At 39.0% G+C, this 25,336-nt stretch overlaps 1 protein-coding gene, 1 long non-coding RNA gene and 1 pseudogene across 2 annotated transcripts; 2 read left to right on the top strand and 1 right to left on the bottom strand.

The window, feature by feature from the left end:
* Nucleotides 1-1,257: 1,257 nt before the first annotated feature.
* LOC120288316 lies at nucleotides 1,258-1,866 on the top strand. The gene is made up of 2 exons (XR_005546651.1): nucleotides 1,258-1,337; nucleotides 1,439-1,866. It is a non-coding gene; the product is annotated as an uncharacterized LOC120288316 (long non-coding RNA).
* A 1,979-nt stretch (nucleotides 1,867-3,845) lies between these two features.
* On the top strand, nucleotides 3,846-4,411 carry LOC120288402 (annotated as a pseudogene).
* Nucleotides 4,412-6,722: 2,311 nt separating this feature from the next.
* Nucleotides 6,723-17,151, bottom strand: LOC104420291 (GPI ethanolamine phosphate transferase 2-like). The gene is made up of 18 exons (XM_039302361.1): nucleotides 16,969-17,151; nucleotides 16,716-16,819; nucleotides 16,569-16,613; nucleotides 16,272-16,439; nucleotides 16,109-16,193; nucleotides 15,652-15,758; nucleotides 15,461-15,541; nucleotides 14,668-14,720; nucleotides 14,478-14,580; nucleotides 13,547-13,690; nucleotides 12,281-12,377; nucleotides 10,714-10,939; nucleotides 10,527-10,617; nucleotides 9,334-10,346; nucleotides 8,391-8,526; nucleotides 8,152-8,244; nucleotides 7,762-8,045; nucleotides 6,723-7,310 (listed from the first exon to the last, which is right to left on the bottom strand). The coding sequence occupies exons 1-18, from the start codon at nucleotides 17,087-17,089 to the stop codon at nucleotides 7,205-7,207; spliced, it is 3,057 nt and encodes a 1,018-aa protein (XP_039158295.1). The 5' UTR covers nucleotides 17,090-17,151; the 3' UTR covers nucleotides 6,723-7,204.
* Between the last annotated feature and the right edge of the window lie 8,185 nt (nucleotides 17,152-25,336).

The raw sequence follows: 25,336 nt of genomic DNA, 5'->3' as shown, positions 1-25,336 counted from the left end.
AAATAGATTTCAACGATCACGTGGCATGTCTGAATCCTGTGTATTGTCGTTTTATATGAACAAACATGATTAATTAAACTATAGGATATGTAAAGAGCTCATAAATGTTTGCTTATTTATCAAAACATTATATTTAATATAATGAAGCATGATGAAATATGAAAAATAGATCAATTAGTTATTTAAATATATCTATTGAAAATCGTAGGTAATAAACTAATTTCTTAACAAGAGAAAATCTAAATTTATTTCTTTTTTTCTCACTCGAGATTTGTTTATTTCACTTACGTGCAAAAATGTGATTGATGCATGCAACATTGGAAGAGCTCGTGAATCAATAATTAATAACATGGCAACTATTTGAAATTAAAAACAATGCAAAAACTGGAAATCCAGAATCAAGAAAGTTCATGCAACATGCATTCCTATTCTTCCGCACACAGAGAAAAGTACTAAAAACAAAATAACTCAACTAGTTCCCCTTGAACAAAGATATTATACTGAAAACAAAATTAAACTGAAATACAAACTTCCAATTTATTTTCGTCTGTGTCGATGTCATAAATAAATAGTTTTGTTAAACTTGTATACTTTTTTTTTCAAAATTCCAACTAAATTATAGAGCAAAACTACATATAAACCCAGGCAAAAGCACAAGAGTTCAACTACGTTTAGTGTTTAAGCCTCGTTCGTTCGCGATTCAAGAAGAGCCGTCGCACTCGCAGGGGCATCATCGGCTTCCGTCTCAATTAGCCAGTCAGTTCTCTTTCGCTTTGACAGAACGCGAGAGACGCTCGGACGAGAAGCTCCTCGAGTCGTCGACCTTCGTCACTGAATCTCTCGCAATTCCCTGTGTTTCTTACCGCAAGGATTATTTGAAGACGGCAATTCCTTCGCAGCTCATCTCGGAGAGAGGCTCCAATCTCGTCATCATCAACCTGGTACTCCTCCCACCTGTCGCTCTTTTGAATTGAATACCTCCATCCTCTGAACAAAACCCCTGCTCGACCTTTATAGGTTCTGCGACCATCAGAGTGGGTCTCGCTCAGCAGGACGCGCCTTTCGTCGTCCCTCGTTGCATCGCCCGCTACACCAGCCAGCTCCCCAAGCGAAACGTACAAGATCAGGCCCACGGTGTTGATGACTTCCTCTTTTGTTTGGCTTTTCGGTGTGTCTGGGTTTGGCATTGCGGGGTTGATGGTTTGGATTGAGCTGAGCGTTCTCCGAATTCGTTGGGTTTCCTTCTGACTTCGTTGTTGTTGTTTTGGGGTTTTCAGATGCTCAATTCTCAAGTTACGACGGCGCAACACAAGGCGCGAAAGAAGGCTTATGATATTGTGAGTTGACTTCATCTGTTTGTCCTTAGCTTTGACAGGGTAAATTGCCTTTGAAATTTTTAAATTTTCTCAGTATTAACATGTGGGTTAGTGTATCTCAGATAGCATCGTTGTTGAAGATTCCGTTCTTGGATGAGGAGGTCACGAACAGCAGCTCTTTCCAGCGGAAGTTCTACAAGCTTTTTCGAAAAAATTGTTGGACCTTGTTCTTCATCGCCCGAGTTAAGCTGCTTTCTCGCTTCCACCTAATTTTTAAAATGATATGGCAGATTTAGAGGATAAAGGCAAGGGGCTTTGCTCAACGCTTGAGGCTACACTTGGGCTTGTGAGGTGGTGGTGAAATGTGGGCGAAGTGGTGCGGCGGTTAGTCGGCGCATGGTAGATTGGCAATGTCGATCGTGGTAACCATGCTGTGCCGTTGGAAAAATCAAATATTGTGGACAAAAACTACAGTTGTGCCCTTTTTTGTTGGCTCTTTTAGTTTTTTTTTTCTTTTTAAACTTTATCATATTGTGTTTATGGACTCAAACGCATTGTTCCGCTCCTAGAAAAATCAAGTATTCGCCAACTGGTGAGTTAGGTTGCTGAATGGACCACTTCAAGCTCTTAGTTAAAACAATATTTACATTGGATATTCTTTTAAGAAAATGACCTCACTTCGAATCCTTATATGAATTTTTTCTACAATAATAATCCACATTGACGTCCATAGTTAGTATTTGATGGCTAAGATCATCCTAGTTGGTAATCGCCCAACACCTAAATAGAGACGAGACAAGTTTAGCCAAGGAGAGGAGCCACATCATTTGTTGAGTATGCGAGTGTTAGTATTTGATGTCGATAGTTAGTATTTGATGGCTAAGATCATCCTAGTTGGTATTAGCTCTCTACTCTTATCGCCCAACACCTAAATAGAGACGCGACGAGTTTAGCCAAGGAGAGGAGCCACATCATCGATTGTGCTTTACTTTGTTGAGTATGCGAGTGTTTGAGTGTAATCACATGACATGATAACTTATTTACCAAATACCTCACATTAAGCCAGATTGAGAAAGTTAAGATACTTGATTAAACAAATATAAATTTGGCTACTCAAGTAAAATGGTGAAAGTTAATATACTTATGGTTTCATTGCTCCTAAAATTATCCATTCACCCATAATCACATGACATGACAACTTATTTGATGAATACCTCACATTAAGCCCGATTGAGAAAATTGAGATACTTGATTAAACAAACATAAGTTTGGATACTCAAGTATAATGGCAAAAGTTAATATACTTATGGTTTCATTGCTCCTAAAATTAACCATTCACTGTTAAATTTTAAACAAAGTAAAATGGCGAAAATTATATACCCGTGGTGTCATTGCTCATAAAATTAACCATTCACTGTTAAATTTCAAACAAAGTATTTTAAAAGGGGATAAATATATTGAAAGTCCTCAAACTTATCACAAAAATGCAATTGAGTTATAAAATTTTTAAAAATACAATCAAGTCCTAAAATTTGCTAGAAAGTGCAATTGAGTCTAAAACTTTCAAAAATTGCAACTAAGTTCCTAAAACTTGTCATGAAAATATAATCGAATCTTAAAATTTTCAAAAATTACAATCATTGGAATGACTTGATTGGATCAATTTGACAACTTTTAGGACTTGATTGCACATTTATAACAAGTTTCAAGACTTAATTGCACTTTTTGAAGGTTTCAAGACTCAACATTGACAACCATTATGATTTTTTAAATTTTTGGACTTAATTATATATTTTTTTCACCAAAAAAAAATTTTAGGACCTTCAATACACATATCCCTTCAAAAAAAGGGAAACATTGCTTGGCAACTAGTTGTCCTAGATAAGGTACTAACAATATAATAATATCACCATCATTAACTACTTTCATATTTTACTAATAGGTCTAGTTAATTGGCGGTAAGTTACCAATCAAACGGTCAACTAGTACTACCTAGCTTTGCTTTGTCGCGACCCTTTTGACTCAGGCATCAGATAAATGATGAGTTTAGAGGTAATGTCAACGGCGGACCAATGATTCTCAATTGGCACGAGTTCTTCCGGATTCTTACCTTGCATGAGTAGGGATTTTTATTTAATTTGATTAACCATATGAGAGTTTTACATTAGAAGTATACCTCACTTCCTACCTAATCATAGATTTAGGATGAGGACTTGTTTACATTACTTATTCTAATTAGTGCACTTTTGGTACTTAAACTTGATTTTTGTTCCTATGAGATGTCCACATAGTCTTCTTACCAAATTATAAATCACAAGGTTCTTCTAATCCATCCATGCAATGTTTCTTTCTTGAATTTTTTATGATCCTAAAATGTAACATAACCATTCAACTGAAATAAGATAATCAAAACTTAGAAAAGCAATGTAAAATAGTCACAGTTTATTCCATCAAAGATAGTAATGAAAGGGAAAGTAAAAAATGGAGTGCGTAAAGTAACCCAATATTGAGTCGGGTAAAGAATATAACATGGTCTTGTTATTAAACTTCAGGACAGTAACAGCCGTCAGGAACCCTACGGACGTGGCCATGGTGCGGATGCAGGCGGATGGGTGGCTCCTGCCAAAGCAGCGCTGGAACTACCGGAGCGTGGTGGACGCCATCTTGCGGACAGCGCGGCAGGAGGGGGTGGCAAGCCTGTGGTGGTGGTTGTCGCTGACGGTGAACTGGGTGATGCTGGTGACGGCGTCACGGCTGACGTCCTACGACCAGATCAAGGAGACCATCCTGGCCAAGGGGCTGATGAAGGACGGGCTAGGGATGCACGTGATGGCGAGCTTCGCAGCTGGGTTTGTGGCGGCGGTGGCGTTGAACGCGGTGGATGTGATCAAGACGCAGGTGATGAACATGAAGGTGGAGGAGGGGCGGGAGCTGCCGTACCGGGGGCCGCCGACTGCGCGGTGAAGACGGTGAGGGCGGAAGGGCCAATGGCACTGTACAAGGGGTTCGTCCCAATGATATCGCAGCAAGGGCCATTCACAGTGGTGCTCTTCGTCACGCTCGAGCAGGTCCGGAAGCTGCTCAAGGATTTCTAGTGGCGTCGACGGCGGCGGCGATGATGGTCATCGGCGATGACGACATGATGATGATAATGGCGATAATTCTAGGATTTCTCCGATTAGGGAATAAAATAAAATTAAAATAGAAACCATATAATATGTGGTGGATTCTATAAATAAAAAATTTATGATTTAGATTACGTGCCTTGCATCTAGGTTTCCTGTGTGCTGTCATGTATGATGAATCCGTGTGGCTCCCGGAATACGGGAAGGAAGATGCCGCAATCAAAGCGCCACCTTGCACCCGCTTTTGTTTCTTATTCCTCCATTGTATAATTTCCAGATACTATTGTAAAAAAAAAAGAAAAAGAAAAATTACTTTCCCTTCAAGAGAGCCTAATATAATTGAAATTGGACAGACCAATAAAAATGGGTTCGTTTATGGTCGCGAATATAATTAGCCCATTTTCCCAGATTAGATGAATTTTTGAAAATAAGTATTTCGACACCATGTCAGAGTCGAATATGTGGCCGGAGATTGCACAGAAGGGGCTTTCTTTCTTGCTTCGTATTCTTCATGGGCATATACCTTTTTTCTCTCATGTTCTCTGCTCCTCAGAGGAGGGACTGGTGATGTGACCCTGATTTTTCCCTTTGTTCCACAAAAGCCATTCAAAAAGATGTGATTACAATTTGCTAATCGTAGGTGGTGTCCATCGGTCTAAAGTGATCACCAGTTCACCAAATTTTAAGGGGGTGGGTCCTGCTTTGAAGTACTTAAACCTATCTAGGTTCAGCTCATGCAAGGATTTGCCCTTATCAGAGTTTCAATGCATCCGAGTCCGGTTCATATGCACTGTTAGATTGGGCAGAATCCGGAGGCTTTTATGAGGGTGGCTCCCAGTATGAAGTGCCTATGCCCGTCTAGGTTCAGCTCAAGTTTCGAGGCTCCTGAGCCCGGTTCATATGTACTGTTAGATTGGGTGGACTCTAGAGGCTCATTGCAGTGGGATCATTCAACACTTGCTCTTGTTCTTAGTGGAGTTGATATCATGAAAAATTTCCAATTAGTTCTTATTTAAATTGATTTTTTGACCATTAAAAACCCCAATGTGATATATTTGTGATAAATCTATCTCCGTTAGTTTTCATTATATTAGATTAATATCACAAAAAACCATAAAACCGATACACATGTGACCAATGAAGGGTAAAGCTCCAAATCGATACGTCTACCAATTTCTACGTGTCATTCAACACAACAATTTGATGATAAAATCTAACAAATACTAATGAAGAGTAAATTTGTCACTTGTGTACTACTTTAGAGTTTGGCATAAATTTATGGTGGACGAGCCAAATCGAAATTTTTCTGTCATATTTAACCCATTCTTGATGGCATGCCCAAGTGGAGATGGGTTCAATCATTGTGCCAGTTTCGAGAAGTCAAGTTTAATGGGTAATGGATCATTGGATAAGGCGAAGAGATTGGGGTCTCTATGATGGTTCCTTGAATTTGTCCGCCATGCGTCGTACGCGTCCGCGAGGCGTGTAGGCCCGGCATTAACTTCGTCCACTCAACTTGGCCGAACCATCATGTCCCGGACTCTACGCCACCACTTCCTGATTTTTTCTACTCAAGACTTGGTTCCCTACTCACAGGTCACAACAAGCAAATCCAGCTATGATTTTGGAAGTCTAGCTAGGATAAAGTGAACCTTCCAGTCCAGTGCCCTCTCTTTTGTAAGACCTACTAAAGGAAGTCGCGGATTCATGCGTCACAGTGCCTTAGATCGATAAGTCGCGCAGCGAGATGGTTCGGTTGGTGTGAAACCATCTGTGTCAACCCTCCGAATCAATATCTAGAGCTATATCAAGTTGGACAGCATTCCGGCTTCCAGGATTGCTCCAGACCACACGCACTGCCCGCGATTGCGGTCCTCAGTATGTCGGAAATACGAAGATAGTATTGTGTCTACTTCGGTTTTTTCCCCTGCCATAAAGTGCTGAGAAGATTTTCCCGCGACGTTGGCATCCGTATCACCACCTCAAATACCTTGGATTCCAAGAAGCTACAGTTGCCTTGATCGTCATTTTAACCACAGGCAATATAGGCAGGCCTGAACTGAGGCTCGCCAAAACAGACAGCTGGTCTAGCCATTGCTTAGAGTTGCCGGAGAACCCCAATAAAGAGGAGTCTCGCATAGAAACAACATTAAGCTTTGTGAGAGAGGTTAGGGTTTTTGAAAGAGAAACTGGCAGTGGTGACGGCCAACGGCCGACAGCAGTCGTGTGGTGGCGATGGAGTGTCTTAATCTAGCCCCCATCACCTTCATTCTTTCTCCTCTTTTTGCAGAGTGAGTTTGGTTTTCATTAACCGAATATTATACTGTTCTCTTTTACAACGCCAAGAAGTTGTCATGTCATCAACCACATCAACATAATTAAATATGCTTATGACATAAGGACTCGATCACACAAATCTCGCACCTGGGATGACTCAGATTGAACAAACTCAAATTTCTCAAAACCACAAGTAAAATTTCTATATATGGAATGGACCAAACCCTATAACAAAACAGTGAAGGTCAAACGTAGTCTGGCCGGAAAATTCTCACTCATTCTCTTACTGTTCAAATTGACAAACACGTTGACATGTCCAACTCATCATTGCAAAGAAACGTTTCGAAATAATTACCAATTGAATGTACTATGAGCAGTGGCTCAAAGCCAAAAGAATTGAACAAATCTGCAAATAAGTACCAAAATTGTCAGCATCAGTAAGGCTACAGGAAGATCTACCTCATGCCGCCATTGAAGCTCCTAATCTTATCTTTTCCGATAAATTGTCACCAAGTATATATAAGTTCCAGTAGCAGCTATGATGAAAACCCCCAAATAAACGCAAACTGTTGCAGCAGCGACATAAAGGTACCTTCATGAAATATGAGTATTGACTTAGTATGAATTGTCTCAGTAGAGGTAACAAAAGTGTTGCATTATCGTACTTAAGTGCAAAAATAACCACTCTTTAAAAGAAGGGTAGAAAGTAGCGTATATAAAGGGCGAAAGCATTGCCATATGGGTAAAATCAATAAAACAAGACAAATTTATCTCACATAAGAAACAAAATGTAGGACCCGCTACATGAAATAGATGTTGAATCCACAATCTTGTTCACAATTAATATTTGAAAAACAAAAACTTCAACAACACGCATGATGAGAATAATCCCGGAGACCAGATTGCAAGTAGAGTTTAAATATCCACAAGGAACATACAACGAAATAGTCTTATCCACACTAGCTATATATGATCACCACATTTTCATAAAAATTCCATGGTAATAGATTAATATATGCGCTTTAAAGTATGGAAAGACTTACTTTGGAGAGAAGACACTCCATATGAATAAGTGATTTCTCATCAGTAGCAGTATGATAGTGTATGCAGTCAGCATAACTGAATTCAGGCACAAAGGTATTACACAAGGAAAACCAAGCATCATCTTTAGGAGATCTCCAAAATTAGCATTCTGCGAAGTAACCAGACAACTAAAATCCTTCACAGAGATCCACATTGGCATGCTAAGGAGAAACAGCAGCGGGGAAGCATAGGTGATTATAAACATCAAGACACCAGATGATAGCATCGAGAAGTCTGAAGCGCCCTGCCAATGACATAAAGAAGTTAGGAAACTGTGGCAACTATCTTTTGCCTGATATAGTTACTCCAGGTCCCAATCGCAGAAAAATTCCAGATTATGAGAGGCTTACAATGAATGCACCAGCAACATCAATTGTAGCTAGAGAGTTGCTGTTCCCGAGGGCAAAATGACCTGCCATTCCCAATTGGTACAGTGCAGTGACCTACATAGACAGCAAAACCACCAACGTCAATACAAGATTGCGACCAACATAATTAATCAATACATAAACTAGACGCAGCTAAAGACACTCCATGTGTAAGATTGCCAAAAAATTAAGACAACTTCATTGGAAACTAGCAAAAAAACCTGCCCCAAAACCCTCCTTTGCTTTTCAGGATAAATCGTCCTACTGCTAAGAAAGTCAACCAACAGTTGACCAACTGCCATGTGGAATGAGTAAGGACAGTCACAAGCTTCCCTAACCCCTTGCACATGGCATTTGCTGTCAACAAGTGCTCAAATGGACAGTCACAAGCTTCCCTAACATCTGTTCGAAGAAAGCTACCCCAAACATCTGTTTGGGTTTTGTAAAATATAATTATCCTTCCTTCTAGATGCATATTGCGATTCATGAGACAAAAAGCACATGCATTTTGATAGAGATAGAAGTCAAGTTTATTGATATTGAAGTTTTAAAAACTGAAGAATTGAATGACAATTACATCTGATTTGAGACTGGATGAACAGCTGATCTGGCAATATCTTTTCATTTATTCAAGCAGAGCATGAAATCGCAGAAAAGTTGTATTTTCTGTTTATGATCCACCCAGCACATAAATGCCTTCAGGCGCATGCTAAATCTGGCATGGAACCAGAGTGGTCCAGCAAAGCAGGATCAGACAAAGAAAAGGCCATGATCTATTAACACAGAAAGAACAAGAATTCCTTATTACTAAATAAGAACGCCTGCTTCTGGAGAAAGAGAGAGTACTAAGGGGATTCCAAAAAGAAATTAACTTATACAATAAACCGTTCTCTTTATTAGAGTGCTTTTGTGTCGCTATGCCTGCTTCTAGAAATTTAAATAGATTCGAATCACATCCCCAAGCCATTATGTCCCAAGAGGAACTTGATAGCACAAGAATGATGACTTGTCACTTAAGGATTTTATCCTTTTCTTAAACAACTAATGATGGTAAAATATTCTTAACCAGATGCAACAGTTACTCTAGAGAACAGGGAATCTAGCTTGCATTGAGATGTGGACAGAACCACAGAAGATGCCATTGTAACTGACCTCAATCAATGCTTATGAGCAGGCACAGCACTGAAAGAATGAAGCATGCTGGCATAGATCTGCACAAGCAGCAAAAGCACAGGCAACGAATTTGTTGGCTGTTGGAGCAACAGTTGAAGGAGACACCAACAAAATATGTATGCCCACCCTATGACATAAAATGAGTCTCTCATCTCCATCAGCAGAGGCAACTTTAGAATGTCATGGGAACCAGAAGTAGACAAGCAGATATCACCATTAGAGCATGCCTTGGAAGTCCAAATATGTATTAGCCATGGTACAGCTACGGCAGCCACAACCGTAAGAGCACCAAGAACTCTATATATCTTCTGTGCTGATACAGTGGAACCGTAGCTGTATGTAAATGACCCTGATGTATCATCCTCGTGACTAATTATATATTTCAAAACCATCAATCCTGGGATAAAAAAGCTGAATCCGACCACTAAAACCATTTTCCTTCTTGTCCATAAGAATGTTAGAACATATATACTTAAGATGATCACTGACAGGCACACCAGCAGCCAAAGTCGTTTCACATATTCATGTCCCGCCAGTTTTAGCCATTTAGAAATATCAGGAAGATTTACCCAGTTTATACCACCCTGGTGCCAGGCTCTCAAAATTCTTCCCGATACAAGTACAGAAAAGAGGGATATAATTGGATAGTTGATCTTTCCATTCAGAGACATGGACAAGCACACTGAACTTTGAGTTCTATCTGCCGGAATGGTCTGTGCAGTCTTCCGAATTAGTAACAGATAAAATGTTGACGACACAAAATGCCAAATATATTGCTCCTCCTCTACCATAGAACTGGATCCCATGCTTATGACATGAATCAATGTAGCACCCACGAGGAAGATCTCATCCAAATGCCATAAAAAGGCATATTTTTTCAAGCTGGGAATCTGATGGTCTTCTCTAACGTACAAGGCCTCATTCAAATGAAATACAAGCCCCAGAAAGATCAAACATGAGAGAATCATTGCTGAAATTCCAACAACAAGCAGGCCAACAGGTTTCTGCAAAATGCTTACTTGTTACTGCATGGAAAAAATAAAGTTATAAAAAGGAAAATATTAAATCACATCCGGGTTTGTGCGCTCTTCTACGGTATTATATGCATCATGTTCACCAGTAAAATTGAATCAATGTCCCAACAAAGAAGCAGTCTATTTTCAGTGGATCAAAAAGATACATACATCAGTCATTCTGCATGCTAACCACTGGCTTGCAGTCCTCAAGAACACATAATATGCTGCGGCAGCGCTCTTGTAGTCTTCAATGTTTGACCTTTAAAAGTGAGTGCCAAGAGAACGAAGAATCATAATTTTGCTCATGTAACATTCATTAGGTATTTGAATCTGTGATGCTTTAAAGAATTATTACATGGAGATTCTCTTGAACTTCCAGGACCTGTGGAGGACGGCAGCATTCCGATATAAGCAACAGAAGACCTGCTCTATGTTTCCACCGCACTCAGTGACCACTGATTTTGTATCTCCAGTACTGTCCTCTACTAAAACATGTTCACAGGGTAGACCAGATAACTGGGCCTGTAACAATCTTAACAACTGCCAAGAGTTTAACTCTAAAGCTCTCATCTTTTCAGCATCTGCACATATTAAGAGAATATAAAGTGGTCATTATTTCTTATAAATTGAAGGTAAAAAAGGACCCAGATAGAAGTAGAATAAGAGGAAGATCTAGGAAACCAACGTTCGCATGTCAATGCAGAACCTACACAATGATAACTGAAATCTTCTTCAGTCAAATAAAGGAATAACCAACCACCTAGCAACCAATCTAAAATACTTCAAAATCCAGCATTTCTTGATTCGGCCCTACGTTTCCTCTAACTAGCTAACAAATATATTTAATATGGACATAAAAGAGCATGTCAAAAAAAAATTGCAAAAATTAAGTAATTTAACCTTTTCCTTGCTAAAACACAAATAGCCCCAACCAGCTACCACACTATCACAAATTATTCACAATCACTGTTAAATTATTCCTGAAATTGCTGACCACTTAAAAGATGCAAACTTGGTCTCCTACCTTCAGGAGCTTTTCAAAGAACTAATGGAAGGTTATAATGATTGAGTTTGCTATTTCCAACCAACATTATGTTGGTTTTTTTCACAATTTAAAATTAGATCAAACAACTAAACTAATGTAACAGATAGAAATTGTTATGTATAAGAACTTCATGTTAAAAATTTTCAAAAAAAAGAAAAGAAGAAGAAGAAGAAGAAGAAGAAGAAAGAACTATGCATAATACTCATTATATTTACGGATATATCGTAATTATACAACAACAAAAGAAGGAACAGAACCAAAGAGAATCTTCATCTTATATAGATGTGTCATGGTAATTTCTCAAAAATCCATATGCACATGCACCAAATAAGTAATTGCAACCAAAATACTATTCTTTTTTGATTTCCACTTGCACAAATTATGTCAACAGAAACAAACGTGATAATTATACCTTATTCTTCTCATAATTGATGAAAACAGCATGCTCAAGAGACAACAAAGAGCACAGAACAAAACTGATGTGGCTTTCCCATTAACCCCACTAACTGCCAAGAAAAACGCTACAACCATTGGAGATTACTGGAAGCAAAACTCAGGTCAACGAAACTTCCTTATTATAGATCTCAAACTACAATAAATGAATCCAAGAGAGACAACCATGATGAACACCATCAAATCTATTATTTGATGGGTGAGCTGAAAAAATCCTTATTGGATTTGAAAGACTCGATCTATTTGCACCAAGGAAACTCCCATTGGACACAGCCGATATGAGGAGAATGCTTGACATCATTGTCCAACAGTTGATCAGCAACTACTGTGATAATTAAAATTCATAATATTTGAAAATTGTTGACTTGGTGAACCATGCATGTCCACAGAGAGAGAGAGAGAGAGAGAGAGAGAGAGAGAGGACCTGTCATAAAGTTAAGAGCATGTGGGATGACAACTCCAATATTGTTTTTTGGTATCGGTACATTGAAGAGGAGAGCTACAGTGGCTGCAATGTCAATCTGCATCACAGAGAATAAGTGAAGAATGGAAGGTTATTGGACTATTAGTTGGTCATAATTATTAAAATTGTAAAAAACACGGCATTGTAACTAAAACCTTCGGCTCTTACTTGATTTTCTGAATTCGCAAATTTTTATTTCAGGGTCCAGTATTTTTTCTTGTACTAGAAATTTATAAAAGTAATCAACTGCGTGTTTGACAAGTCATCATTCAGAAGATTATGCCTTTCTTGTTTGCACCATGTAGCTTTTCATGAAGAAATTTAGCGAGAAATTTAGCGAGAAATTTCAAAATTTGCTTCTTGCATTTACTTTGTTATAAGTTAATTTTAAAGTACTCCACATACCTGTAAGAATTACATAATGGGGAAATTAACCACCTCAAGGATGTATTTAATCACGAAACAATGTCACGAAATTCCATTCTTCACGTCCAGCTTACATATATCTATTTCCTAATATTGACTGTTAGTCTTATATAATAGCAACAGCAATAATGGCATTCATATGTGTGTGCAAAATATGGAATATGTTTTAATAGAGGAAAGGAACAATATGATCTGAGTTATTTTATGAAATAGATTCAAACTATTGACGGATAAGGAAAGTTATTTATATATAGAATCTCAATAAGATAGATTTATTGAATAAATATGATAATTCCATTTGCATCTTAAATTACAATCTTGTCCTTTGTTTGGTAATACACAATCATTATTTATTCTTCCAGCTAGCATGGGTATGTTGTGGAACATTCAGGCGAAAGTTTGAGGTTGAAAGTTCCTGTCAGGTTTGCTTATTGTAATGAGAGATTAGACATCAAATAGGATTCTTAATGAGTTTCCAATTCCTACTTAAGAGTAAGATTCCAAGGATCTTCACTTCCCTTTCGACTATGACTATACAGCACATATACAATATGCGTGTGCGCGTTGACGAAGTTTAATGAAATTTTAGCTAGATTTTTCTTTTGAAGTATTTGATGCACATATCTTCTTCAGTTTGATGCTTAAGAAGCCTCTTTGTGATGCATGAGGAAATCTGCTTTTTTGTGATTACCGTTTGCAAGAAATTCCTATCCACTTCTGGCTTCATTGCGATTGTTTGTCCCTCAAGCAAGCCAGTTCTACTCCCCATGACAAAATAAATTGTGGAAATTGATAGAGTACCTGGTTTGCTGAATTGCCTGTAGCTGATGCATGGTCAAGTGTGTGATCACCCAGACCAACAAAAACAGCCAACGAATCAATTTCTTCAAATGAAGAACCACCATGGTTACCACTCTCAGTCATCCCATGGTCACTAACTATCACCTTCAATGCATTCAGTGACATAATGTGTGAGAGAAGATAATTTCTTCACGTATAGCGCCAGAAAGGAAGCTAAATAAGCATCTAATAAAACATATACATTTGTCAAATTAAAAGGAGAAGGTGGCACTACACTACGTAATTATATCTGACAACACATCTAGAAAATAGTTTCATAGATTCAAATCTATGTCTCCTAAATATTAGAAATATTGACTCTTCATCACTAACAACTTGGAAGAAACTTACTGGTCAAAGTGTTGTAGAATTTTAATAATTCAAAAAATATATTTCATAGGCTTCCAGTTTACTCTCTCTGTCCCTACTCCTACTATCGTGTAGCAAAATCTCAAAAATTGCAAAGCAATTGTCAGTGCATTCAGCAGTAATTCTTTATGAGTTAATCCAATCTTAGTAAGCACCAACACAACAATGGGCAAAGGGATCAAGTGCCATGTATGTGCTCATGGATTACCCAGTTTTGCCTCCTTATGTATATCAACATATACCTATACAAAGATTATCTTTCACTAAATTATAAAATTAGTGGACTCTTTGGTTTTTAGTAGACATGTATCAGTCTGTCAATCCTCAGATATAATCATGTGCCTAGATCATCAAATGAAAAGGTAATCTCTTACTCAAACATTTATGAGTTGCTTCATTTTGCCACTATTATAATGCATGTCCAGCGGGCAAAAGCAAACATCCTGTACAACTATATCAACTAGAATTTCGTAATTTAAGAAAATAATACACAACAAAGGAGAATGGAAAAATTTAGCCTAACCAAAAGAGTCCCTGTCTGATGATTCTTTTTATCCCTAAGGCTGCTTCGATGAATCATCTCAATTACTTCATCCATCTCCTTGAGTTTTGGGCCCATTAAGAAACTGACGCAATCATTTTTAAGCAGTAAGGTGTATTCAGAATAAGCAGATATGCAAAAACATTAAGTATTGCAATGGAGCAGATTGTACCTGTTCCTTCCACCAAGATGACCAACATGATCCAGACCTAAATAATGCAGAATCTGAAAGATAAAGTCAGTAAGTAGCAGTAGCAATCAGCATTTAGCAGCATCGTGAAGGGAAATGGACTGAGCGATTTATCTCTTGAAGATAGAGAGATTCCTAAAACAGGAAAGTCAACCCCCCATCAGCTAGAGATGGAATAATATAGCTGCCAGTGGATAAAGCCATAAACAGAGAGACTTCTCAGAACAACAGAATCAAACTCATAAGTCAAGACTCAATGGATCATTAACCTGATAAAGTTATAAACAAACCAATATGGTTGGGTCCCTATGGTCAATCTCTTAAGATTATTATGTCATCCATAATAAACATGAAAGCAGATGAAAATGGAGCCCTTCTCTTGACTCCAGATTTTTTAAATAATTTTGCTAGGTTAGCATTACTTAGATCACTAAGTCATATTGAACTTTTCTGTACATTAAGATGGCATCTCCTAACCCAGGGAAGGGGGCACGAAAATTCAGGATTTTCCGCTGCATGGATCTCCTGGGAAACAATAGTAAGTATGGATTAAAGGGCTAGCCATCTACTGGTCCAACTGATCCATTTACTTTATTTTGACTATGAGATAATTATCACCTATTGTGTCAACCACTGTTCTTCGGCATAGAAGGGTAATCAAATAGGCAGGTTTACATCAAGTGTGTGTGAACAAGAGTAGAGATGTGACTTCAAATGATGACTGAAGGTGAACATAGGTAAAAGTTAAGGGGTAAAAAATCCAAAAACAACTGACCATAAGATCCCAGTCATCTCTGTGAAGCTCTTCGTCTAAATGTCGTGAAACGTTTTGGTCTACTTGAACAGTATCTTTAACCTGTAATCAAATGACACTCTAATTGAATACCAGAAGACACTATTCAAATTAAACCAAAGAACATATACCCAAAACCATATGAAGAACACTTGTCAGTGAAAACCACTCACAAAAAAACTGCTCACTCCATCTTGCCTAATAAATGATCCTGGAAATAACTTAAGCCATGTGTCATCACCGTGCATGACCATCTTCCTACCAGTCCGAAAGAATTGACCTACCATACAGGAAGTATACAAGTGATGTGTGTTATAAATTCTAAATAGTAAAACTTACCGTTATCTAATAGCTTAAACTTTTACAATAGTCAGTAGTGCTCCCACAAAATTTTACAAGGTATCAAGGTAGAGGGTAATAAATTCCCAATTATATATTTCTATTCTTAGATCTAACGGCAAAGCCCAACCTATGCATGGGTGGGACTACTACAACATTTATATATTAACCATGTCATCATTTAATAGTTTAACTGATCACAACAGTTGAAATGATCCACCAAATTTCACAATGTGTACAGATCCACAAGATCATTTTATATAATAAGTATGACAATCCAACTTGACCTACCAATAACATTATCATCTTGCAAAGCTTGTGTATTAAAGTTGAGTGCCACGTCCAGAAATCCTCCAATTGCCCCAGAAACCATAGCCTGGAACCACAGAAACTTAGACCGTTAATAAGAAGAGGAAACATCAACCTAAAACATAGATGTAGCCAAAGTAACAACCTTTAAGCACGGCATTGTAACAGTAGGGGGTGCAGCCTTTGCATGGTACCCAACTGCAGATCCATTCGCTAGTAGCGACTGAGTATAAGGCATGGCTTCAACAAAAGCCTCTCTTGGAGGCTTGTTGTCCCTTCCAAGCACGAATTCTGCTGGAAGACCATCAACAACCTAAACTGACATGGGTGCAGTGGGCAGCTAGTACTTACTATCGAGCTACATTCAGAATGCAAAATAAAGAGCTGGTGCCAAGAGCATCTTCAATCGGCACATATCTCAAGCATGAGCAAGATTACATACCATTAGAATTAGCCGATCGAACGGAGGGCTGATCTCAGATAATTCCTAAAATAGCAAATGCATCATCAAAATCAAGAAAATCCAGCCGCCCCTAAGCAGAGGACTCGCAATTCACCATCTCAAAACAGGGGTAAGCAAATACCGAACCTGATACAACCGCTTGAGCTCTTCAGGAGGCAAAGCCGCCGCCGAATCATTTCCAACGCCGTTGGGCCACGGCGCACGGAAGCTCTCCGGTCCACTGACGACGGCGACGGCGACGGCGAGACCCAGAAGGCAAAACAGAAAAAAAGTTCAGAAATTGCAAAATGGGTCGACGCATCCGGATCATCTTCAACCTCAAACCGAGCGCGTAGCAATTACTGCCGAATTTTCGGTGTATAGGAACGCACCTGACGCCAGAGAGCAGGCTTGGTGGGGAAGAAGCCGAAGATGAAGAGGGAGAGGCGGAGGGACTGGAGGAGAACTGCAGCTGCGGCGATTATGGCGAATCTGGAGCACGTAATCGAAGAAGGGGACATTCCCGCTCTCTCTCTCTCTCTCTCTCTCTCTACAGAGACGGAGGAGGAGGAAGGAAGATGACCAATCCTCCTCCGCTGGTGAGTTTAGGAATATATTTATCATTATATATTTTCTCTTGAGTTTGAGAAGGACCTTTAATTTGATTCGTTTATCATTACAAAGAAAAAAAGCCTTGTATGGGCATAAAATAATGACCAAAAAAACCTCTAATTGTAATTCTCGTCCAAATTCTAATTTTTGTCTCATAAAAAATCTCTAACTTTATGCTATGTCTCAATTCTATCCTAAAATTCTTTTGTATCATAAAAAACTTTAAGTCCAGTCTTAATTATATCCTAAACATTTTTTTATAATAAAAAAACTCTTAACTTTAGATCCAATGTGAATTTTGTCCTAAAATTATTTTGTTTCATAAAAAAAATTAGCTTTAAGTATCGATTCAATTTCACTATAATTTTTTTGTCTCATGAGATCACTAACTTTTACTTGAGTTTCTCAAATCTACTCTTCATTTTCCAACTGTCAATATCACCCTTAGTGTGGCATCCGAAAATTTAGACGATCCTCGAATAAGTGACGGTCATGATCAATCGATGGGAGTATCGTCGGATTGTGACATTGATATCATTTATGAGATTATGAGAATGTAAATTTATAATAATAGTAAAATGCTTCATAATGGTGCAAAGATTATGGGTTTATATTATAAAGTTTATGAGCCTTTTATTTGGACTTTCTTTTGGCCCCAGAACTTTTGGGCTCAAGCAGCCCATGGAGGCCCTAAAGCCGTCGACCGAAAGAAGGGGGGGAGAAGAAGAGAACCGGACAAGGGGGAGGAAGATGCATGCCATTTTACACTTGTCCATAACCATCTTCCACTTGTCCTTCCCATGCAAAACCTCATGATTACTAGCTAATTAAGAAATTAAAAAGGAAAAGGAAAGGGCGGATTGAACGAGGGAGTGATCTCGAGAGAGAGTGACTGAGAGAAAGAGAGAGAGTTCGAGAGAAAGAGAGAGTTCGTGAGGGTGCATTGACGAGGGGAAGAAGGAGACCAGCCCCGCCGTGCGTGCACCTGCTGCCACCTTTGACGCCACCTACCTTCGCCGACGATTGAGCCGCGCCTGAAGTCCTCAAGTTGCTGTTTTGCTTGTTGTGGTTGCATTGGAATTAAGGCAATTGAAGTCCATTGATCTACATTATGCTTGCTATGGTTGTGTGTGAAGTGTAATAGATTTTAGAAATGCTTGAACTTGATGCTGGATGTTGGAATTCGAAAGAACATAAGTAGTTCTTTAGCACTAGCAAACTGTTTCATGGAAAAACAGCTTGACCTTTGGCGACTACGTGAATTTTCTGTAATTATCTAGCCGAAATCTGACTTCGTGTCCTTGATGAAAGTTGTAGATGACATTTTGAGGAGTAACATATTAAAATTTGGGAAGAAACGGACCAGCATTGGTCGGTGAAACGATTTTTCTTTGGAAGTGTTAGATCTGGAAACTGTTACTGAGGGTTAGGGAGAATTATAGTGATTATAGCTCTTGATATATCATGAATATGACTTCAAGTTCTTCATGAAACTTTTACCTCTAGGTTTTATCTATAACATATCAAAATATCAGAATTTTCTGAGTTTATTTCGGGGTTATACCGAATTTGTTATTAAAACTGTGCAATAGTGATGTTTGAAGTTTTATGGTTGTGATGCATGGACCATAGCGATTCATACGAAGTCTTCTCGACATGGTGTTCTTCATAAAACCTTTTTCTCTAGATATCGTTTATAACATGTTAAATTTTCAGAATTTATTAAGATCGTTTACTAATTTTTCTAGAATTTCAATTAAATGAGTGCATTTTGTTTTATCCAAAAATTGTTTTATTTTCAAAAACAAATGAGTTACTCCATGAGATGTGGTATCTTAGGTTGTTATTTATACAGCATATATGGTGACATTTAGCATATCCTATGGCATCAAAGATTGATTGAAACCTTTGACATTATTGCATCAAATGCTATTTTGAGAGTGAGACATATATGTATACATTGTGATGTTGATGATACCGTCGGACGGCTAAGTCGATGATGCCTCGGGAGTTTCAGGATGCCCGTAGGTGTGTGCCAGATGCCCGGAGGTGTGTGCCGGATGTCCTCGGGAGTTGCGAGATGCCCGGAGGTGTGTGCCGGATGCCTGGAGGTGTGTGCCGGAGGCCTTGTGACGCCAGTTGGGGTACAAGATGCCTGGAGGTGTGTGCCGAATGCCCGGAGGTGTGTGCCGGAGATCTCGCGATGCCAGGATTGGATGCGAGAGTCAGGAGGGATGCAAACATTGGTCCTTGGGAAAATGAGATCCATTTGAAAATCAAAATGAGAAATGAATCATGTGCATGTGTGTGCATAAGGCAAGGTGCATGAATTGTCTATGAATTTGAGTTGGTATTATTTGGCATTGAAAAAGTGGTTATTAAGGTATGGGATGAAACTTATGGATTTATATGTATGGTTGCATAGATATTATGTGCATGAAATCTTGGTTGCCTTGCTTGTTGCATTTTGTAGTTTGGTTGATCTTTTACTGCTGAGTGGTTGTACTCACCCCTTTTGGGGACTAACATTTCAGACTAGGAGTTATGTCTCTGTTGCTAGTCACCCCCGGTACTTTCTATGGTGTACCGACCGACGTCGAGGTTGAGTGTATGGAGCATCATCATTCCGAGATTCGGGGGCTAGTATTCGTTCGTGCGCAGGTTTTGGTTTTGTACGACGTTGGATCACCCGCCGGCCCTGTCACTCAAGAGTTCTTGTCCGTGCATGTTCGACGCGACATGGTTATCTTTGGGGATGCCGCCGCCTCCGGCTGACGGACCGGGTTGGGTGTGACTGAGTGCGATGGGGGAAGGATGAAGCTTCTTTTTGGATAGCCAACACTGAATGATGGACCAATGTATATGCCTGTTGTGGAGTCGGGTACTTTTGGTTATAGCCGAGCTTAGTAAAGCCTTGGCCTTTTGATGTACCTACTCATGATGTTCACGAAGTTATGTAAATAAAAGTGTTTTATAAGATGTGTGGTTGGTGTGTATTGCATTATTTTGTTGGAGTATGGGATAGGGAGGTTGAATATGCTTCCGCTATATGAACTGCACTGGGACCGATCTAAATGATATAAACCCCTAGTACTTATGGACCCATTACAATTCTATGGTATCAGAGAGACATATTATTAGGGCAAGCGAAAGGTAAGCTAATTGTGGTGACCCTAACGGATCGAGGGCCGTTACGGGGGTGCCACAACGGTTTTTGTATCAAAGCAATGGTTATATGTGGAGTGATAAGGAGCCTCATCTAGAAGTTGAGGAATATGATGACAATGCACACCATAGGATACTAACTAGGATGGTTGACTAGCCTCAACAGCGGGTGATGGACATTCACTTGTAGATCCCTAGTAATTTTTATGAGTTGTCTTTAGGTGCCGGTAACATGTTTATGTTACTTATATATATAGTTGTAGTTGCTTTTAAATGGAGACATTGAGTCATAGATTATTCCTGAGGCAAATGCTTGGAAACTGCAGGAAAGTCATGGTACGAGCTGAAAGTTCTCATCCATCGAGGGCTGAAGCCTCTGCTGCAAGGGCTGAACCCCGAATGGAAGACATCCTGCAGGCATTTGCCAATATAGGAAATATGATGGAAAGACAAGCACAGCAACAACCCGGAGTGGAACGTCGCCCTCAAGGATTGGTGGAACAATTTCTGAAGCTGAAGCCACCTAAGTTTAGTGGAATGGCAAGTCCTGAGGAGGCGGAACATTGGATTGATGGAATAGAACAGATTTTCCGATTGTTGAACTATAGCAATGCTGAAAAGATAACATTGGCAGAGTACCAAATGGAGGGGAATGCAAAGTTTTGGTGGAGAGATTCAAGAGACATGATCTTTCCACCAGGTACTGATATAAACTAGAACGAATTTGTTAGAGTTTTCAATAGAAAGCATTTTTCTGATTGTGCCAAGGATAAGAAGATCACAGAGTTTGTTCAGTTAGAACAAAGGGAGCTAACAATGGATCAGTATGAAGCAAAATTTTCTGAATTGTCTAGGTATGCTCCTAGATTAATTGAGGATCAAGAGGAAAAGGCTAAGAGATTCCTAAAGGGATTAAGGACTGATATCAGAAAGCAACTAGTGCCTTTGAACATAAGAGATTATAATGAAATTTATGAAAGGGCACAGTTGGTAGAGCAGCGGGGTGGTGAGAGAGCAATCAGAGTCTAAGAGACAGTTGACCTTTAGTGATATCAAACGGGGTAAGAGACCCTATCTTGGTCAAGATTAGACCTGGGATTCTAAGAAAAAGAGTAATTTTGAAAACTTTGGAAAAGCCAGGGATGACCTGAATTTAGGAAAAACATCCTATCAAAATAATGCTTGTCGAAGATGCGATGGGCAACATGGCCCAGGACCTTGCAATGGATGGCTGAAATGTTATGGTTGTGAACAAGTAGGACACCTCAAGAAAGATTGTCCACAAGAGAGGTCGCAGCTGAATGATAACCTGATGTGACGAGTACAACAACGTACCGGTGGACCATATCCATAAAGGAATCCACAGAGACCACCAGCACAAGGAATGGTGTATGCGGTCACCCAAGAGGAAGCGGAAGCTTCCGAAAACGTTATCTCAGGTACGATTTTCATAAATGGCAAGAAGGCATATGCATTGTTTGATATGGGTGCTACACATTCATTTGTATCTGAGAGATATAGACAATTGAGTAAAATAGAAACTACATCTCTTGAGACGCCTCTTTGTGTTTCCACAGCTTTAAAGAACATGGTTTTGTTTACAATGGTATGTGCAAAATGTAAGATAACTATAGAAGGACGGGATCTGGAAATAGATCTAGTCGTGATGGCTATGTATAACTTTGATGTTATCATAGGAATGGACTGGCTCCATAAGTATCAGGCTAAGGTGGATTGCTATAGGAAAGAGATCCAGTTCATATTACTCGACTAGTCTAGTTTTGAATTTTTCGGAGGTCAGACAAACCCTTGTATAGCCATTATTTCAATGGTAGAAGCTCATGAACTACTTGACGAAGGATGTCAAGGATGCCTAGCAGTAGTAAGAGATCTTACTAAGAAAGAGACAAAAATCGATGAGATTCGAATAGTTAGGGAATTTCAGGATGTGTTTCCTGAGGAGTTACCTAGAATACCACCAGAACGAGAGATTGAGTTTGAAATTGAACTAATGCCTGGAACATGACCAATATCGAAAGCCCCGTATAGAATGGCCTTGGTGGAGCTGAAGGAATTGAAGTGCAACTACAAGAGTTGCTTGATAAGGGATTTATTAGATCAAGTGCTTCACCTTGGGGTGCGCTTGTCCTATTTATGAAAAAGAAGGACGGATTGATGCGTTTATGTATTGATTATAGACAGCCGAACCAAGTGACTATAAAGAATAAGTATCCCTTGCCTAGAATTGATGATTTATTTGACCAACTGCAAAGAAGTTCAGTCTTTTCTAAAATTGACTTAAGGTCAGGATACCATTAGTTAAGGATAAAGAAAGAAGACATTCCTAAGACTGCATTTAGGACTCGTTATGGACATTATGAGTTCTTAGTTATGCCTTTTGGATTAACGAATGCACCGACCGCATTCATGGATTTAATGAACAGGATATTTAAGCATTATCGGATCGTTTGTAATTGTCTTCATTGATGATATCCCGATATATTCTAAAGGACCGAAGAACATGAACGACACTCGAGGATAGCATTGCAAACATTAAGAGATCATAAATTATACGCCAAATTAAGTGTGAATTTCGGCTAGACCAGATAATATTTTTAGGACACGTGGTGTCAGGAAATGGAATTGCAATAGATCCTGCAAAAGTTGAGATGGTAGTGAACTAGCCGAGATCGACAATGCCAACCGAAATACGGAGTTTCTTAGGGTTGGCAGGCTACTATAGGAGGTTTATTAAAGGATTCTCACAATTGACAGGCCCTTTAACGAAATTAACTCAAAAGAATGAGAGGTTTGAATGGAGTGGAAAATGTGAAAGAAGTTTTCAGGAACTTAAAAGGAAGTTGACTACAGCTCCAATTCTAATTATGCCATCTGGATATGATGGATTTATGGTGTATAGTGATGCATCTCATAAAGGACTGTGATGTGTTTTGATGTAGCATGGCAATGTCATAGCCTATGCATCGAGGCAGTTGAAACCTTATGAATTGAATTACCCAACTCATGACTTAGAATTGACAGCTACAGTATTTGCTTTGAAAATATGGAGACATTATCTGTATGGAGAGAAATTTGAAATCTATACAGATCATAAGAGTTTGAAGTACTTGTTTTCGCAAAAAGAGTTGAACATGAGACAGAGAAGGTTGATGGAATTATTAAAGGATTATGATTGTGAGATACGGTACCATTCGGAAAAAGCAAATAAGGTGGCAGATGCCCTTAGTCAAAAGTCGGCTATGGACATGGCTAGTTTAAGGATAACATAATGGAATATGTTAAAGTCAGTAGTAGATTCAGACTTCAAGTTGGAAATAGACCACCTCACCGGTAAGCTTACTGCACTAAGGATTGAACCTGAAATTATTCAGAAAGTTAGGATTCTGCAAGAATCTGATCCGGAGATTGTGAAGATACGAAATGATATGTCTTTAGGAAAAAGACCAGAATTTCAAGTCTCGGATGATGGAATGGTAAGATGTCAGGGACGGCTCTGTATTCCCGACAATGAGGAAGTGAAGAAAGAAATCCTGTTGGAAGCACATAGGAGTGACTATAGTATTCATCTGGGTAGTACAAAGATGTACAGGAATTTACGCCAACAGTACTAGTGGAATGGTATGAAAACGGATGTAGCTAAACACGTTTCTCAGTGTTTAATATGTCAGCAAGTGAAAGTGGAACACCGCAAACCTGCAAGACTATTGAGACCATTAGATATACCAAAGTGGAAATGGGAGCACGTGACGATGGACTTCGTGCAAGGATTACCAAGGACATCAAGTGGTCATGACTCTGTCTGGGTAATAGTAGATCGCTTGACTAAGTCTGCCCATTTCCTATCGGTTCGCATAGACTACCAGATGGATAAACTTGCTAAGATATATGTAAGCCAGGTAATACGCTTACATAGTATTCCTATAACGATCACATCTGATCGAGACTCTAGGTTTACTTCAAATTTTTGGCGAAGTCTCCAAAATGCCTTAGGGACAAAGCTTCAATTTAGTATTGCTTTTCATCCTCAAACAGATGGACAAACGGAAAGAGTGATCCAGATTTTGGAAGATATGTTGAGAGCTTGTATTATTGATTTTAAGGGAAGTTGGGATGAAAAGTTGCACTTAGTATATAGGCATGGCTCCATATGAAGCGTTATATGGAATAAGGTGCGGGACCCCTGTTTGTTGGAATGAAGTAGGTGAAAGGAGATTGACAGGACCTGAACTAGTACAAATTACTACTGAGGCTGTTGAAATTATTAGGAAAAGACTTAAAACAGCCCATAGACGGCAGAAAGACTACGCAGATAAGCGTAGAAGACCTTTAGAGTTTGATGTGGGGGATCATGTATTCCTTAAAGTGTCCCCTCTGAAAGGAGTATCTCGATTTGGAATAAAAGGAAAATTAAGTCCCAGATTTGTTGGACCCTTTGAGATACTTGAAAGAATAGGAGACATAGCTTATCTTTTGGCGTTGCCTCCAAAATTAGGAAATTTACATGATGTGTTCCATGTGTTGATGCTAAGGAGATATCAACCGGATCTTGGTCACATACTTAATCATGAAACCATCAAAGTGGATGAGGAAGTGAGATACATTGAGGAGCTTGTGTAAGTACTGGATCGAAATGAGCAAATTCTCAGGACCAAGAAAATCCCATTGGTTAAGATATTATGGCGACATCATGATGTGGAGGAAGCCACATGGGAAAGTGAAAATGAGATGAGGGAAAGGTACCCTCACTTGTTTAAAGAGACATAAGTAATGTCTAATTTCGAGGACAAAATTCTCTAAGGAGGGTAGAATTGTGGCATCCGAAAATTTAGACGATCCTCGGATAAGTGACGGTCATGATCAATTGATGTGAGTATCGTCGGATTGTCACATTGATATCATTTATGAGATTATGGGAATGTAAATTTATAATAATAGTAAAATGCTTCATAATGGTGCAAAAATTATGGGTT

This window comes from Eucalyptus grandis, chromosome 9 (assembly GCF_016545825.1).
Source record: "Eucalyptus grandis isolate ANBG69807.140 chromosome 9, ASM1654582v1, whole genome shotgun sequence".
Classification (NCBI taxonomy): Eukaryota; Viridiplantae; Streptophyta; class Magnoliopsida; order Myrtales; family Myrtaceae; genus Eucalyptus; species Eucalyptus grandis.
Note: the sequence above shows the minus strand (reverse complement) of the source record. Positions and strands in the feature narration are given on the sequence as shown.

Bases quoted from the DNA above. Each gene is read 5' to 3' on its own strand.
- LOC104420291 (XM_039302361.1), bottom strand. From the start codon at position 17,089: ATGTCCCCTTCTTCGATTACGTGCTCCAGATTCGCCATAATCGCCGCA. The intron at 8,527-9,333 runs GCATTGATTGAG...ACTTGTTGACAG, and splicing joins AGTGCTGTGCCTGCTCATAA to CAAATGCCATGTGCAAGGGG. The intron at 8,245-8,390 runs GTTTTTTTGCTA...CTGTCTATGTAG, and splicing joins AAAGGAGGGTTTTGGGGCAG to GTCACTGCACTGTACCAATT.